Source organism: Calonectris borealis, chromosome 5 (assembly GCF_964195595.1).
Source record: "Calonectris borealis chromosome 5, bCalBor7.hap1.2, whole genome shotgun sequence".
Taxonomy (NCBI): domain Eukaryota; kingdom Metazoa; phylum Chordata; class Aves; order Procellariiformes; family Procellariidae; genus Calonectris; species Calonectris borealis.
The window spans coordinates 36073037-36091224 of NC_134316.1; the positions used below are offsets into that span (position 1 = coordinate 36073037).

General features: G+C 36.1%; 1 protein-coding gene across 1 annotated transcript in view; it reads left to right on the forward strand.

Annotated features, from left to right (window-relative positions):
• Nucleotides 1-18188, forward strand: part of RYR3 (ryanodine receptor 3) — a 256141-nt gene that overhangs the window by 139870 nt on the left and 98083 nt on the right. Inside the window, exons 39-42 of the mRNA XM_075151795.1 lie at nt 10150-10423; nt 12301-12415; nt 16792-16924; nt 17930-18033. Of these exons, the coding sequence (XP_075007896.1) occupies nt 10150-10423; nt 12301-12415; nt 16792-16924; nt 17930-18033 (626 nt within the window). The remainder of the gene's footprint in view (nt 1-10149; nt 10424-12300; nt 12416-16791; nt 16925-17929; nt 18034-18188) is intronic.

The following is an 18188-nucleotide window of genomic DNA, read 5'->3' on the forward strand; positions in this document are numbered from 1 at the left end:
CCTCTTGGATTTCAGTGGGCAATGTGCCCTCATCACCTTCCCTTATAATTGCTGCCACGGTAGATTGTATCCATAGTTGAGCCTGGATACAGCTAAGAGCTAGAGAAACATTGGGTTATGCCAAATGCATCTATGATTAGTTGGTGGTCCTTTTCACTAATTCTTTCCCATTTAGGCGATATGTTAGCTAAAAGCCATTGACTAGTTCCTAGTGCTGTCAAAGAATATTGTAATGGGTGTTCTATTTTATGTAAATTACTTGTTGCCGAACTTATTTTGTTTGCTAAAACTTCAGCGTCTATGCTGTTCAATATTCCTAGTCCCGTTCCCAGAATGCCGGTCACATCTCTCTCTGATCATTTTGGAGAGGTAAGGGTTCATCCATGCAGCCATGTTAACCATCCTGAAGAAGATGATTTCAGGAATGGTGAGCAGGCAGAGATATTAACTTGCACAGAGATATTAATTGCAGAGATATTAACTTGCACTGATAGCTCCACTCGTTTGAGAGACCATGATGGATTAAATAGCACTTGCTGTTGTCCTGTGTATTTAATTATGCGGGGACCAATGTTATAAATGTGAGGAGACAGTTTGATAGGAGACTGAGTTGGTGAATATGGTTGTTCGATATCAATGCTGAACTGAAAACCTAGGCTGGAATGAGACTTGGGGTCTGTCCAAAGACACCTTACGAGTGCTGAATGGGATATAGTAAAAGTATACCAGCATTCGTGTTTAAAAGGACAGGTATGTATGTTGTCTTTTCCTTCTACATTGTTTACTACAATGTGTAAGTTTGCTGTCATACATTTGGTGTGATTTTCAATTTGGCATCCTATTGAAATGTTGTCTCCTTTGGTTCCCTTTAAAGATGGAATTTGTTATTTTCATTTTCATCTTTAATAATCCATTCCTGCCTATGAAAGGTGATGTTATTGTGTAGTGCTATTGCAGATAAATTTAGATTAGGTGTAGGTACCACCGTTAAAAAGTACGTACGCATCAACCCCCAGCCACCCTGCCGTACACAAATTCCACATTTTGCGCTCAATAATCATAAAGACAAGCAGTAGTTCTATACCATGATTACCCCAGAAGCAAAATATGAGTACAGGTTGTGTAAAAGTGAAATTGTACCAACAATTTGGTTCTGGTATCTTATAACAAGATTTCTCATTGGTTTTGGGTTTAGAAAAATCGGTGTAGTATATTTTCATTTCAGTGGGTTTTTCATGATAAGCCATTAGCTCTTTCTACCATCCCGTTGTATTTAATTCTCATTACTGAAATCCCTTCTTACCAGCACTTAAACTACATACTTAAACCATCTTTATACCCAACATACAGATTTATACATTCTCATTAACTACTATCCCCTGTCCTTTAACAGACAGATATTACTCTCCCATTCCATGGGCTTACTCCACTCCTCCAGATGTTCATAAGAACAGGCTATGACTTGGGCACCATCTATCGAGATGGGTGCTCAGGACAGAATAAGCAATATGTTCAATTGTTGGGCACCAACACCGGCTTGGTTTGGGTCATTGTTGCACTCGTCTGGTTCCTTGTGAAACATCGGTTCAGGTCATTCCTGCCACATTACTTCATACAACATACAACTCGCATCACGGATTATTTTTCCCCCAAGGTTAAATTTCTTTGAGGCACACACTGGGTCTCCTCATCCTTCCGCATTACCCACCAAGTATACCCATTATTATTATTATTATTACTATTTTACTTTATTTCAATTATTAAACTGTTCTTATCTCAATTCATCTTTTAGATATGCCTCATTTCCACGTAGAACTAAAATAGCAAGGTTCAGGTTTGTCTTATCTGTTGGTAGGATACCCACACTTCCAGTATAATTTAATAGTCCATGGTCCCAAGGATCTTGTGTCTGAACTAGAAGGATTACACTTGTCCTAATTAAGAGGAAAAACAAAATTGGGTTGGGGGAATGCTGCCATTGTTGTTGCCATTGACATAGATTCATCTTCTCCTGTTAAAGAAAAAGAAAGAAGATGTTTCGGTGGGGAAGGCCAAACGGGTTACCCCTTTTAGAAAGAAGGAAAAATCTATCTACTATTGATTCTGTGTTTTGCACCACTGCTATCAGTACATTCCCAAGCAAGTGGGCCACAGGGTTTAGTTAAAGTCATAGCCACAGTTCCAATTTGTGCTAAATGTACCATAACAGGTTGTCCTGGCTGTAATGTTATTGGACATTTTCTTTCATCAGTAGGGGGAATATTAGGCTCAGCTTTTACAAAGAATGCTCGGCTCACAGGGCTTCCAGTTTGTTGCCACCCTGGAATGCACCACCCATACAGCATAGGAGTTGACATAGATAACTTTTGCTCTGTTTTGTGCTACTAGAACAGCTACCCCTAATTCTCCTACTTCACCTTCTACGACTACCTTCACCTTCTTCTATAATTTGTTTGCCAGTGTTGATGTTTAATGCAGCAGCTTTGTATTGCCATTTGCTATCTATTCTTTTTGCTATGGCATCAGTAAACCGAATGCCTTCTGTTGGCATTCCCTCGGTGAGGAGAGGTGCATTTAAAATAGGTGAGGGTTTAAAAGGTTGTTGTAATGGTAGTGGGTCTGCATTTATAGGCATCTGTAATTTGGAAGCTTTAGTATGTCCTCCAGTTAATTTTATTTCCTCTGCAATTCCTGTCAAATAGGCATACAATTTTCTAATTGTAGGCTTTTGTGCAATTCCTTCTGGGGGAGAAGTCCCCTTTAGAACTGCTTCTAGTAAATGAAATGGACTTCTGGTTTGTACAGGTTGTTTCTGATGTATTTTCTCAGCTTGTTGTACTGCTCGGACAAGACAGTAGTCCGTTTTCCCACTCAGAATCTCTCTGTTCTGTCATCATTTTTTGATCTGTCAGGACCAGTTTGGAACAGGTTTCAATAAGTACCATGCTCTGCAAAACCCCATTCTTCTATAATAGGGTTGTGGGGGCGTACTGGTCCTAGTGATTGATACGCTTTTAATTCCTGTATTAAAGTTTTGACTGCCTCTTCATGTTCTGAATTCCCAGTTTTCCCTTTCGTAAGAGTGAATATGGTGGGCGAGCAATGATAGAAAATCCAGGTATACGTTTTCTCCAATATCCTAAAGTACTCATAAGCTGTTGTAGTTCTTTCCTAGATTGGGGCATCTGCAATTCTATTTTACTTAGGGTGTCCAGTGGAATTGTTGCACTACCTGCAATCCACAGCCTCTAAATCACTCATTCGCAACACAAGCAGAAAAGGAGACTAAGAATTTGTTTTGGCAAGTTTTCTTCATATTCAGAAGCATTATCCAGCAAGTATTTGAACACTTATAGGGTATAATATGTTTTGTTATATACATTTATACAGAGGAAATAAAAGATTTTTTTTTTTCTTCACTTCGTTCAATTAATTTTAACTTGTAAATGCTGCAAGAGCTTATAATAAGTGCTATACTGTATGTGAACATTTTTGGTTCTCTGAAATGCTGGATTTTCAGAGAAACCAAGCATGTTCATAACTACCACAGAGAGATGTGATATATAGCAGCTGGTCATTTCTTTATAATGCTTTGAAGAATATTATTTAGTTGGTTAACCAATTTAAGAAATAATGCACGTGCATTACGTAATTGATAACTGCATGCAGTCATTTTAGCAATGGAAAGCTGAAAATAGACTATTGCATGTATTACTGGTGTCTCAAAGACACACTCCTTTTAATTAGAGGAAGCAATGAAATAAAGAATGTTACAGATACCTTCCTGTAATGTTTGTTACAGAGGTTAGTTCAACCTCTTTGCTACTTGAGGGCAAAAGAGAGCTTGTTTATAAATGGAAGACAGGAAAGTCCTACATCCTGAAGATATCTCAAGTTCTCAGTTGAGTAGCAATTTGTCATTATTATTTCATCTCTACAATATTTCATGTTGCATTTGTTCTTTTGGCTCTACTTCCTCTAATAAATTATTTATTGTAGCTGGTTCTGCTACTGGCAGGGAAGGACTAGTAGCAAAACAAAGTGTTCATATTCATTCCTCATATTCATATTACCTCTTCTTAGGGTACATATACACACAAACATACATACATGCACATAAACCACCTCAAAACATGTGAAATCACAGGCTTTTTATTCTGAGCAGTATTCCTGTACATGTACATTCTCATACCCTATTCCTTAACACAGGAGGAGTGTTCATGGTCTAAATAGGTGAGATGGATTCTGTGCTTGCAATTCCTCTACCATCTGCATGAGCATTTTGTTGAGCCTCTTTGAGCAGCTCACCTGGCTTTCACTGCCAGGTATTACCCCCAGTGAAGTTGATGTGTAGTGTGAATCTCAGAAATTTTGTCATTGCTGTCATATGTTTATGAGTTTTCAATCCTTAGTCGTGACTATGGATGGTGAGGAATAAGTAAGGCAAAAAGCCAAATTCTTCCAGGTCTTCCTTTAGAACATAAATTTTTGCTGAGGTTTTTCATTGCCTTTGGGAATCAAGATTGGGTTTTGCCAGCTCTAAGTTTCTATAACACCATCCAAATATCATGTGCAGAATTGTGCAAGTAACTTGAGGTTGGTCTTCCAGCCAACAATGGTAGTAAGTGCTCTTATTCTATTTCCAATTTGCTCAGTTTGGCAGTAGGTCCTTGTACAGACCCGGAACAGTTAATTTCATTTCAGACTTAATCATTTCATCAAGAGTTGTGTGAGATTACACAGCAATGCTATTTTATAACTCAGGACACCTCTTACATGATCTGCTTGTTCTGTAAAGCACCGGAGAGAGTTTATCCTGCCCTGAAAGCTTATTTTGGTCTGTTAAGTTTGATACTAGGTTGTAAATACATTAAATCTTATAATAATCTCATGTGCTGCATGAAAAAGGGTTTTATTCTCCAGTGACTCATCTGTTAGCATCTGCTTTCTCTTTAATGGTAGTAGGACCTGCTTAGTATCTGGGAAGTATCATTTCTTCTTCAGGCTTCATGCAGATTCTGTTGTCATGAATCAGGAAGCATTCACTCCAAAAGCCTCAGGGCACATGGTGTTTGGTCCTTGGAACAGAGCAGGTGATACATTTCATATGCTGGAGCTTTGGGTCACAAGAAATGCAGATTGGACAAGTGATTCTACAGTGTCTGTTTTTCTAGAAATTTCAGATAATCTTGGGCTTGGGCTTCTTCTTGGAGTGATGCATAGTACAAATATGCATATGGATGAAGTAATTCAAAGGACAATGAAAAATTATATAATACTTATATTATATTATAATATATACCTAACTGTAGCTGGAGACTGAGAGATACATAGTCCATGTGTGCACTTCCCCTTTACCCCCCAGGAAATTTGGAATTCAGTGTGAAAGAAAATGGGTGCCTGAGGTACCCCAGTCCTCTTATATGCATAAAGAGGGTTGGTGGTGTGCATGGCATGTACCTATTGGCAAGGCTAAAAGTCTCTGGCCTTGAGCGTCTGATCATACATACTCAGGGTGTGAATATTCGTAGGAAGGAACTATTTTCTTAGAGAAAATCTTCCTTTCCTCTAAGCATGCATTTGTATCTACTCACAAATGGACTTTTATCTTAGGAGAGGAATGCTGGCAATTTAAACTAGTTAAGGTGTGAAAAGGTTAGGTCTCTGTTGAATAATATCCGCTGCATGTTCAAGAAAAAACAAAAGATGCAATTGTAGCATTAAGTTGAAGAATCATAGATTGTGTCCTTTGAGACTTTGTTCTTTAGAGTGCTACTTACACTGAAACCACAGAATGTTAACTTATGAGTTGTCACTTACAAGAGACTTTCTACTGGCTGTTAACTCCAATTTTTTTGTTGCTAGTTTTTTAAATTTTGGTTACAGGATGTTTGGTTGCAGTACAGTACATTTGTGATTTATTAGCAGTCAAAAAATATCAGACTATTGCTGACTATTGTTGAGATAATGCTGGAGTCATCACATTTGATTGTTTCTCATCTATTCTCATCTTTTGGCTGAGTTGCAAGGAGATCTTTTTCCTCAAGTGCAACAAACACAGCAGCTTCTCCATTTCAGTATAGGGCAAAAGAAGGTAGAAAGGATTAGAGGGAAGAAAACAACAGATCACTGTCACAATACATCTGATTAGAAAAAGAGACTCTAAGCGGACTCTGCTAAACCTAAACTAAGATGCACAGAAGGCGTAAGAGCAGTCTAGAAAGAACTATATTCTTATTTCCTGAGGCATTTCCTCTAATGCCTCTTAAAGGATTACTAATACAGTGTGTGTCAAATTTTGCCAGTGTTTCTGGCTTTCCTCTTTGCCGGAGTTCAGCTAGAAGTCCTGAGAGTGTACTGCTGTGCTTAGATGTGGGCGAGTACATGTAAGTGGCTGGGAGCAGCAACTTGAGAAGTCTCTAGTTTTAGGCAGTAGAAACTGGACTGCAAAGTTCTGTATCTTTAAGAAATATTCAGATAAGAAATTAATCCTCGGAATGAGCCTTATACACTTGGAGCTAGAAGCACTAAGCAGACTCTACAGTTTTGGAATAATATGATGGGTAAGACAGGCTGTAACGATTCAGATCCATCCAACACAATACCTTGTTTCAAACAGTTGACCACAAATGGTTATCTAGGGACAAGTAAGAATAAAACAATCAGATATGATACTTACAACTTTAATGCTGTCCCAGTCTCCAGTTATCTTCAGCTCCAGCTATCTTCAGATTTCCTGAGTCTAAAGAGGTTTATCTTTTTATATGCCCATTGTATCTTTCTGACAGATATTTGCATAGTCTCCACTTGAGCAAATGTGAACTTTTAGCATCGGCCACATTTTTGGCAGGGAATTTCAGGGTTGTGTTATCCGTTATGTGAAGAAACGCCTTTCATTCTGGCTTAGCTCCTGCCTTATGAAGCTCCTTGGGCTTCATTTGATGGCCTCTTCTTGTGTTGGATGAAAAAGTGTGACTGAACTATGGATTAACATAATGGCATAATGTACTCTCCTTTAACCATTCCTTTCTTAATAAATCTTGGCTTTTGATTTGATCTTTTTGACTGCCAGTGAATTTGAGTTGATACTGATAATTGAGCTGATATTTTTATAAGTTGATCAGGGAGGTCTCCCTCTTAGAGATGTTAAAAAACCATCTAGACACAATCCTGGACAATTGTCTCTAGGTGGCCCTGCCTGAGCATGGGGATTGGACCAGATGACCTCCAGAGGTCCCTTCCAACCTCAACTATTCTGTGATTCTGTGATTTTCATGGATTTATCTGCCAGATCTTATCTCTGTTAACATCTCATCATTCTATTTATAAATGAGGACTATATTTTCCTACCTAATTTTATTTACAATCATTTTATTCAAAGTGAATTTCATCACCATTTTATTGCCCAATTTTATCCTTTTAAGTTCTGCATTTTTTTTCAGTTACACTCATATTTGCTATTCTTTGTAACTTTGTATCATCAAACTTGTTTGCATCTGCTTATCCCCTTCTCCGGTCTTTTAGAGAAGGAAGGTGGTTAACATCACAGAACACAGCACAGATACATGCAGAACTTCACTGCTGTTTCTTCCTCTTTGTGACCACTAACACTTAGTTCTACCCTCTGTTTCTTATCTTTCAACCAAAAATTTATCCATGCAAGGACATGGCTAATTGATTTCTCCAAGGCTGTTTGCCATACTGCCTAAAAGTAATTACATACAGTAATACGTTACTTAAAAGCTTATCGGAAGAAAAAAATCAAAACCTTCAAGGGTACTAAAACCTAAGAAACACTAACACTTGTTATGCAGAAACATTTTCAAAACTCCAGAGAGAAGCTCTAAAAAACACAGGACCATTTTGTTGCACTTACACATGGGAACCTCTGCATAGACAATTCATTATCAGGTAAACAATTTGGTTTTAATTTGTTCATTTCATGAGAATGTGTTTCTTGTGGAATATTATATTTGTATTAAAAAATATAATAATTTTTAGTTATATGTATAAATATCTGATGGTTAACTCGGGTGTATAAAATCACCATCGTAATTGAGTCAGTGCAAATAATATTTTTGTTGCTGAAGTGGAAAATATCTATTTGGAGTGAATAATATGGTATTTTCCCTCATCAAACAAAAAAAAAATCCAAAATACCACATTATTTTGAAAGTAATATTCCTTTCAATGCAACAAAAAATATATATTATTGGCAGTACTAAGGAAATGAGGAAATAGATTTGTAAAACAAAAAGACAAAAATTTGTGCACATTTTGTCCTTTAGCCTAGTGAGAGGGGCCATCACCTGAGCTATCAAAGACCTAACATAGTTTCACAGGAGGAAACCTTAACTCCTCCCTGAGTTTACCACTTCAGGTTGCTCTTTATCCCATGTTTATCCCCTCCCCGCCCCAATCAGAAAGCCAGAGTAAGTAATTATATTCTTTAATAAGATCATTGACTTTCTGACAGAAGAAGTGTGTATATATTTATGTAACCAGAAATCAGTGACACTCAATGAGTTGGAAAGTTATGGGAAATTATTAGTTATTCTTGGAAAGAAGAGTTTAGTGCAAGAATCAAAGAAGAGGAGATTGCCTTGTTGCACTGAAAGAAGAAATTGTTTTGATCAAAGAAAGTTATACAGTGTTTTGGAACAAAGCTTGTTTAATGTTTTCATTCATAACATGTCCCTAAGAATAGGGCTGTCTTAATGAAATACAGAATCTGTCCCCACAGAAAAAAGCCTGTTTATTGAACAAAACCTGAGAATTAATGATTATTTTCTACAAATACATCATTAAGTAAACTGGAAGGGAGAGGACTTAGCAAGTGAAAGGATAGTGTAGATACAAAAATAAATGGCTCTACACTAGCTATAAACACTTTTGTGCTGGAAATTGGCAGGGGACAGTTCTTACTATTGGAAGAACTTTGGGAAAGTCAAGAGGTAACTTTGCTGGAAAGGAACTTGCATTGTTTTAAGAGGGAAGGTGATTATTCATGTTCTACTTGATATCAGCAATGAACATTTGTTGGAACAAGGACTAGTTGGAACATGTGTTTAGTTTTCATGTAAATTTCCTAAACTCTGGGCTCAGAAAAATTGTTCTCAGGGTCATTGAATGTGTAATGTATACAACAGAACTGCTTCAAGCAATATGCATTGTGTAGTTCCAAACAATACACTTTTTTAAGAAAGTGTATTCCGAAGTGATAGTGACTTTCCCCAAACAGATGGGAAATACAGATTAAATTCCCCTATTCTAAGTCAGTTTGCATCTCCGACTCCTTAGTCTGTTTGCATAATCATACAATTCTGAGATGTTTCCAGATAGATCATCTTTTTGAAGACAATGTAGATCCTTTGTTTGAACAACAAAATAGCTAAATATTCATCAAGTGAACGAGTAGCAAAAGCTGCTCAAGCCACCCTGGCTAGGCCCTGAATTGGATATTTGATTTAAAAAGGCGGCTATCTCATCCTTCTTTCTGGCAGTTTTCTACATTAGAACAGCTTTTATTTCCTCCTCCCCCTGGCAAAATTGATTGGCAAGCTGAGCTCACATTCATTAATATTTCTGCTATAATTGAACTCATACTTGTCAGCCAATAAACTGTTTACTGAAAACTTAATTACCAATTTCTGTATTCCCAACCTAGGCTGATGATCATCAAAAATATGATGTTTCTTTGGCATTATAAAATATAATATAATATAATATAAAATTAGATTGCAGTTATTCCTAATGAAAAGGTGTTTGTGCTGCACTTAGTGCTATTTTGTAAATCTTGATGTAGAAATGAAGGATAAATTAAAAGTTTAAATATAGCATTTAACTTACAAGGATGATTCTTAGAGTCATGATCAACTAAGAAGTTTTCATTGCCAACAATGCTGGTATTGACTTGAATGCTAAGTAGATGTTTCTTGTTTTCCATCTCTCAAGAGCATCACACTTATCTTGAAAGATGTAAAAATTATTTTTCCAGTTGAAAAATCCTGTTCAGTCTGCTTGTGTTCTTTTGCTCTCTTACAACTGCCTCATTGTCTACTGTTATCTAATATTTTACTATAATAGATGTTTTTCACATTCTTTGTTGTTGTAATAGCTAGTAATATTTTATGTATTTTATTCTTTTAGCTACGTTGAAAGAACTCATATCGCAGACTATGGTGCGCTGGTCCCAGGAAGATCAGATTCAAGATCCAGAATTAGTTCGGATTATGTACACCCTCCTTCGTAGGCAATATGACAGCATTGGTGAACTTCTGCAAGCTCTGAGGAAAGCATACACTATTAGTGCTGCCTCTGTGAAGGATACCATTAATCTGCTTGCAGCACTGGGCCAGATTCGCTCGCTTCTCAGTGTCAGGATGGGAAAAGAGGAGGAATTGCTAATGATTAATGGATTAGGGTATGGAATTAACATAATTTTATTTTTAAGTTTATGTAAAGCTTTTTGTTATATTAGTAAATCCTTTCATTTTAGATCCTGGATGAAAATTACTGCTGTACTGAAATGCAGATATGTACCAGAAATTTTCATTTTCACAGATATTTCCAAGATGGCTCCAATTGATCTCTCTAGCAGTATCAAATGTGTCAAAGTTTCTGTGAACTGAGGTATTTTCTCATCTAAAGAAAATGGACTCCTTTTACTATAGTTAAGCTTAAAGCTTCGTCAAAGTACATGTTTTAGCAGCTCTGGAGAAAACCAGTAACTTAAATCTTTATTGGTATCAATACTACATCTTTCCCAAACTTAAAACTGACGTTATATTTCATGCATGTGAATAAACTTGCTGATGTCTTTTTAATTGGAAAGTTTATGCAAGCAGTTAGGTAGAACCAGCAAAGTGTTGTTGTTATCTGAAATATTTCAAACTGGTTAGTATTTATTATGTCATCATCAGTGGCAACTTAAAGTATTTGAACACGGAAGGCTGCTTATTTTGTCCTTTATAACATCAGGATTATAAGAAATTACCTTTATGTAATGTGTGCTCATGTGAGAATATTTTTTCTGCGTCTTTGCTATGAAGTTACCTTTGTTAGGCAGCGGTATTATGGTGCATGTCTGCATGTCTGTTACTCCTCTTATGTGAATAATTGCCAGATTAGGCCATTTAATGTTGGAAGGAAAAAAAAAAATCACAGAAAATTAATTACTTCAATTAAAACAGTGTATTTAAAAAGAGAAAAAATGATAGTGTGATTGCCTGAGAACTATATTTATTTGTCCTTCATCAAGAATTTTGAACAATTTCTCTCCTTTACAACAGTTGTAAGGAACTTCCATTATTCTTACTATTTCACTGTAAAAATTGCATTGATTTTGTAAAAATTGCAAAGACTAATCTCTTCAGTTGAATTGAGCATGTCATGGTAAGAAATCATTAGTTATTATGTGACAGTATTACCTAATTTGTCCCTGATGCTGAGTTTGTAAAGTTGCTGGGAATTCTAGGAGGGATAAAGGGTAGGTTTTGTCTAAAATCGGCATGTGTGTAGCCCCCTTCCCAGAGGTGCTGTATTACGAGTCATCTTCCATTCCCAGTTTTCTGTATTTCTTAAAGCAGGCATGTCTGTTATTTGCCATTTGTTTTTAACAGGTTGACCTAAAATGTTAGAAATCCCTGGATTCCCTGTCGAAACACATAAATTGTGTTCTGGATTATGAAACCAATACAGCGAATTCTAAAACATGTTGAGAGGATGGTGGGCAGAGTGAAAATGTTAAACTATTCCTATTTAAGGGGACTGTATGCCATTTTACATCTTCTGACAGATGGTCTTAATTTTGGAAATATTGATGAAACACATGTAACAGATAACCTTGAATATTAAGTCTATTTATTGTCTTCTACTTTGTGAACTGAGAAAATTAATTAAGGGGTGTTACTGCAGACGCAAGATTAAATTTAGATTTCTTGATCCCCATTCTCTACTTATAACAGAATATATTCTTTTCCGCTTAGATTATCACAGAATATATTTTTTCTTTAAACAGAACAGATGGTAAGAGCAATTTAAAGATGAAGAAATGCCATTTTGAAATAATTTAAAAGTTTCGTTTCTTAGTATATAGAATTCATGAAAATTAGAGGAATGATAGCATATTGAAATCTGAAGCCTTTAGTTGTCAGGTGGTTTTGTATCATGCTGAAATCTAAGAATTTAAAATTATGTTACTACAGTGAATGCATATTTCTGAAATCTAATAACGTATCATTGGTTTAAATTAAAATTGTGTTGCTTAAAAACACATTTTTGCTTTTTCTTCCACTTCAGGGATATAATGAACAACAAGGTGTTTTATCAGCATCCTAACTTAATGAGAGTCTTGGGCATGCATGAGACTGTTATGGATGTGATGGTGAACGTGCTTGGAGGAGATAAATCTCAGGTAATTTCACCGTAATTTTATTCCGTGTTTTGCATTTTGAACCTTTCCAAAAGTATACTGTTTAAGAACAAGTATCCAAAGGAAAATATATCTCCCTCATGTAAGATAGATTTTGCTTGTCCAAATTGAAATATTGATCAATGTTAAAAATTGAACAGTTTTTACAGTACTAGAGGGAGGAGCCCAGCATTCTAGGACTTGATTTTTAAAAAGTGAGTGAGAGGTTATAGGTGTTTCATTTGTCTTTTAATAGGACTTTAAAAGGTTTTGTTCTTATTTTAAATTAAATATATACATTAGCTGAATTTACGGGAGATGTAGCTCTGCTAGGAAAACATACCTCTTCATCTTGGATAAAGTATTATTAGCATTAAACTATAATAAGAGACTAACACCAACTTAATTTTGAATGCTCAAATTCAAGTACTTGAATTTTCTTGCAGTGTTTTATTTTCCCATTTCTTAGCTTTATGCTTGAATATATATGTGTTAGTTTGAAGGCAGAGTGGCATAAATTTTGAGAAGCCTAACCGGACATTGAGGCTACTGAAGAAAGTCAGAAGTGAAGCTGGCTTATCTTCCTCCTTCTCTTTACTTATGCCTGATGTTTTTAAGCTATCGCCTACGTCCCAAAAAGAGGGGTCTCCTCTTATCCCAATACTGCTTATCTTGTTTTCTTTTGCCTGGCCGCTCATTCTTCTTATGTATTTGGAATGATTTTTGTATTTGGAATGATTTTCAGCCCATTTTACAACCTTGTGCTTATCTTGTCTCTGTCTGGCAGTTTTTCGTTACTTAAATGCCTTCTATGTGCTACACTCCTCTTTCTTTGCCTCGTTGGTCACTTAGCTCATGTACTTCTGTAAAATACTTATACGTTGTGTCTGGCAATCACAGTGTTACAAAGTATTCACATACTGGTTTTAGTTATTGTGTTTTAATATGCTCACATTTGAGTTCAAGGCAAGCTACAATTAATTATAAGGTGATTAATACTTTGCTAATTTATAGGTGTCACAACCCTCTGTTTTTGCTACAACGTGTACATATAGTCAAAGGTGACCAAAAAAAAACCCCAAAACAACAACAACCCCACGGTGCCTCCTAATTCTATTAAAAATGTTTTCATAGGAAATTTTAGCAACACAGATCTACAAAAATACTTTACAGAAGTTACCATGATATCCTTTAAAGGGAATACAGACCTAGAAAATTACTTGGTAACCTGATGTTGCAGCATTTAATGTGTCTGGCCACCCAAAATGTCCTATTTTACGTCTGTCTTTATGAAATGCATGGGGAGAGTTAGGTACCTCAGAAGGAATCCAAAACCTCACCTGCTGAACTGGAACTGGCATAGGAGTAGAAATCTTACGAAGAAGTATGGACAAGAAATAGGGTGTGTTTGGAATTTGATCTATTCCAGACTCTGGTGCCTCATTTTCTCCTTAAGTGCGGAAACTTCCAGATACTCATGGTTCAGAACACATACTTTCTTATGGAGTCACAGGGCTACCGTCATGTTATGAAATAACACAGCAAGGCTTATTAACAAAGAGTTTTGCACACCATTAGCACAGATTTTAGATATTGCAGTGGGGACATTGCACAGAACAAACCGTCGGGCAGGGAAAGGTACAGGCAGAGAAGCGTTGCTTCTGAGTTCCAAGCCTGAAGTTTTCTTCATAGGAACTGCAACCTTGCAGAGAGAGGAAGTACTGCTTTTAAAATGATTGTCATCTGCTGTCTGTTGATCTTCTGCTGGCATGCTTAACTTCTAATCTGGCAGAGAAGTCTCACTTGAAAAGTTGTTGACCCTAGGTAGAATCACTAGGCCATAATCTGGAAGAGGTACATGTTTGTGCATGCTGTGGATCTTCCACTCTGCCAGGTAAGGTATTCTTCTGAATAAAAAGGAGTAGGGCCAGAAACAGTGAGCATGCCTTGGTCAGCTATGGTTTTATGTACTCATTTGAAATTCTCTGTGGGTTTGTCCAGTGGGTCGCTTATATACAGTTCAAGTATAGTGGTGGCATCAGGCACTAGAACACTGCTTTTCCTGCTCTCAAGCAAGTTCCTCATGGCTAGATTTTTAGTATGTTCCCTTTTGTTTTCTCTTTCCAGCTTCATTGACATTTCTTTCTGTTTGGTGTTACATCTTCAAGCAATGGAATGAGCAACTATGCAATGTAGTCTCTGGTTTAGGGATTGGGTGTTTTCCTAGGTTGTGACAGCAGATGGTTTAAGCTAGATCTCCAACTTCTTGGATTAAGTGATTTTATCATGAGGCTGTATTGAGACATGTACTGAGAGTGTTATAGCTCACACTTCTCTGAAGGAACAGTGAGAAGGTAAAAACTTGTCAGTTCAAACTGAAAAAAATTTATGCCAGGCTTTTTCCAGCTGTGCTATTAATAAAGGAGTCAGAAACAGATGAGGAGATCGGTGAAATATGGTGTGGCTGCAGGTATCTCAGTACCTTAGAAGTATTTTGCTAGTACTGGCTAACAAAATCCTGGAAAGGTACATCATTGGTGAAATGTATATCCCAGAAAATACTTGGGCAAGCTTTCAGCATTTCCATCACAGTTAGGTTTTAGTGTGTATCTTAATGCCTTAAAATATTTATTTTAAAGACTGTGTGTTTAGACTTTATAATTTTGGAATCTTAATGTCATGTTGGTTTCTGGTGTTGGTTATTCATTTTCAGCGAATCCCAAGCAACACCCTTTTTGGCTGTCAGAATTGAATCGTTTTAATTCAAAATTATTTCTTACCGATTGAAAGTTTTAGAATTCCATATTCATACATATTCCTGTCAATAATAAGGAATTTCTAAAATGACAATTTTTTACAGTATTGTTGTTATTGTAATTTTCTAAACAAAGTTATGTCACCCATTCTGTTAAAATCCCTGTAAATTTGGGGGGTGGAAGCTTTTTTGAATGTTTTCATGAATGAATGAATGTTTTTCATTCATTTTCATCTACCCTACATTTAAGAACAGAAATCATATATAATGCTGCTTGTACATAATAGTTCCTTCATGAATGAAATAGACAAATGAGCCACACATATTAGCAAAAAAACTGTGCCGAAGTAAAACTACAGTTAATCAAGCCTCTGGAAGTTAGGAAGTACACCTGATGTCTTGAAAAGATAATACATATCATATAGCTTTTAATTACATAATCACTTCCTTTGCAAATTGTTGTCTCATTAAGTAAAAAAGTTGCACTTCTCAGAATGAATTAGAGTTGTGTTGTAAAGAAGGCAACATTTATTAGACTTTGTTATAATAAAGTATAAGCAATATTATTTATAGTTGAAAGGTATGAAGTGAAGGAGGCAGGATGTCATAGGAAGAAAAAAAACCCATGATACTGTGATTAAAATGCTTGGATATCACCCTGGATATTACAGAATATATATATATAAAATATATGTTCCTGCTTGTGGCTGAAGGGTGCTAGTCAGATTATTTAAAAAAGAATTCTTGATGGTAATGAATTTTCTCATTAATTTTGTGAGTATCCTTAGGACATAGATCTGTAGCTGAACTTGACACTTTTTTAAAAGTGCTATATAATGGTAAATCTAATAAATCAGATAGAAAAACCTTTAAAAAAGCATCAAAAATCTGTCTGATGATTTTGAATCTTGTTCTTTCAGCTCCTTTCAGTAAAAGGTGAGAATGACATAACTTGTTAATCTCAGAAAATGTTATGACTAATTGCAACTTCTGAAACGTTCTTTCACGAGTGCTACAGATGAAATTATTTTCAGAGGAGAAATCCTTGCACATAATGTGCAGCAAGTAAAGTGTTGGGGGTTGTTTGGTTGGTTTTGGTTTTAAAAGCATTGGGTAGTTAATACAATTTAATGTTTTGTTTTATCTTATCAGGCCTATGCATTGAACAACATAGGAGTCTTGTAGAAATGTTTTATATGAAGACTGTATATTCTTACTGTAATATGAGAGGGTAGACTAAGGTTCTTGAATGTTCTTTATTCTGCTATGACCTAATATTGGGGGTTGAGCTTGTTATCGTAATAATAATTAAGATAGAGTTTTTGTATAACTGCATTTGCTAGTCTGCAAATTGCTTTGATGAGAGTTATTTCTCCATTTTTTCCCTATATGTCCCCAGTAGTCCTCTGCAAACTGATTTTTCAACATTTTAAACCTAATGGCCTAATGAATACAAAAGTTAAAAGGAAACCCGGGTCCTTTCTTAAGTTAGAAGGAAAGCAACTGTCAGCTGCTTATCACCTTGGTAACTTCACTATACTTTCCTTGTTAGGAGTGCAGGAAGAAGAATTGGAACATATTGGTAATTAACATATTTCACTGCTTTGTCAACTTTCTTCTTCAGCAGATCGTTTTTCCTAAGATGGTGGCAAGCTGTTGTCGATTCCTGTGCTACTTCTGTCGAATTAGTCGTCAAAACCAAAAGGCCATGTTTGAGCATCTTAGTTACTTACTGGAAAACAGCAGTGTTGGACTGGGTACGTCACGTAGCTGTCACAGCTAAAAGCAAAACCGGGAGGAACTGTGGTATCACAAGACTAGTATCTAATTTGTATAGCAATGAAGCTTCTCTGAAGCTTAAACCACTTTTTGGTTTCACCTCTAACTCATTTTTTTTCCATTTTCCTTTCATCCTTATGTGTCTATGATTTATATTAGAAACAGAATAGTCTAAATCTGTGTTTTTAAATAACTTGAAAAGTCTAGGATTAAGTCCATGCAGTTTGACATGTTTTCCATTCAAAATAGGTGTGATTGGAAATCTAAGATTAAATTAACCCTTTATGGTGCTTGCCTGTTTCATCTGGTTTCATTTCCCTTCCCTCTAAAGTTTAGGCCACTGATGTGAATTTCATATTTTTCTTTTGGAACACTGAATATATGTTTTTTAATGTGTGTGCGTTAGATTTTGTAACACAAAGAAAATTGTCTTGGCTAGATAGATGGCTATATTAATAAGGTATAGCAAGGCAAGATAGCATGTGATTTCACAGTGCTTTAACTGTTCACGGTGACCATTTCGATGCCTGCATTTGCCCATATTAAACACAGAAAATGGCATAAGACTAAGAGAAAGAAAACAGGTAACACTGAAGCTTGAAAATGTCTCTTTTAGCTGAATGTAGGCGTATTTTAAAACCTTGAATTGATAGGGTTGTGCAGAATTACATAGTTAACACGTTGCTCTGCTAAAGAAATAGTATAATATTTCCTGTGATATTGTTAATACTGATTTCTTCATCTGCATTTAAAACCAGTGTGGTTGAGTATGTTTATAGATATGGATGTCAAGTCAAAAAAAAGTCAGCATTTATTTTAACATTATTCGAAACAGTTAACCATGTTCTTGATTGAAGAACAGCCATACAACGTTCTATTAATATATTTATGTTCTAGATTCCAGTGTGATTGCTGCCCTCTGCTGCATGATTATGATTACTGCAAACTGAATTTAATTATTGTATATTAACTTTCTTCTGCAGCATTTCCTTCAATGAGAGGTTCGACACCACTAGATGTTGCAGCAGCCTCTGTAATGGACAACAATGAGCTTGCACTAGCATTGGAGGAGCCAGATCTTGATAAGGTAAGTGATCACTCTGACCTGTTTACCTATGTATTAGTGTACTTGTGCTAGAAGGGAAAAGGGCAAGTTCGATCATAGTAATTTTTGGATATGGTCTCCTTAGAAATACTTGCTCCAGGTATGTGCTGTCTCAAGGTAAGATTGGCTGAGCAGTA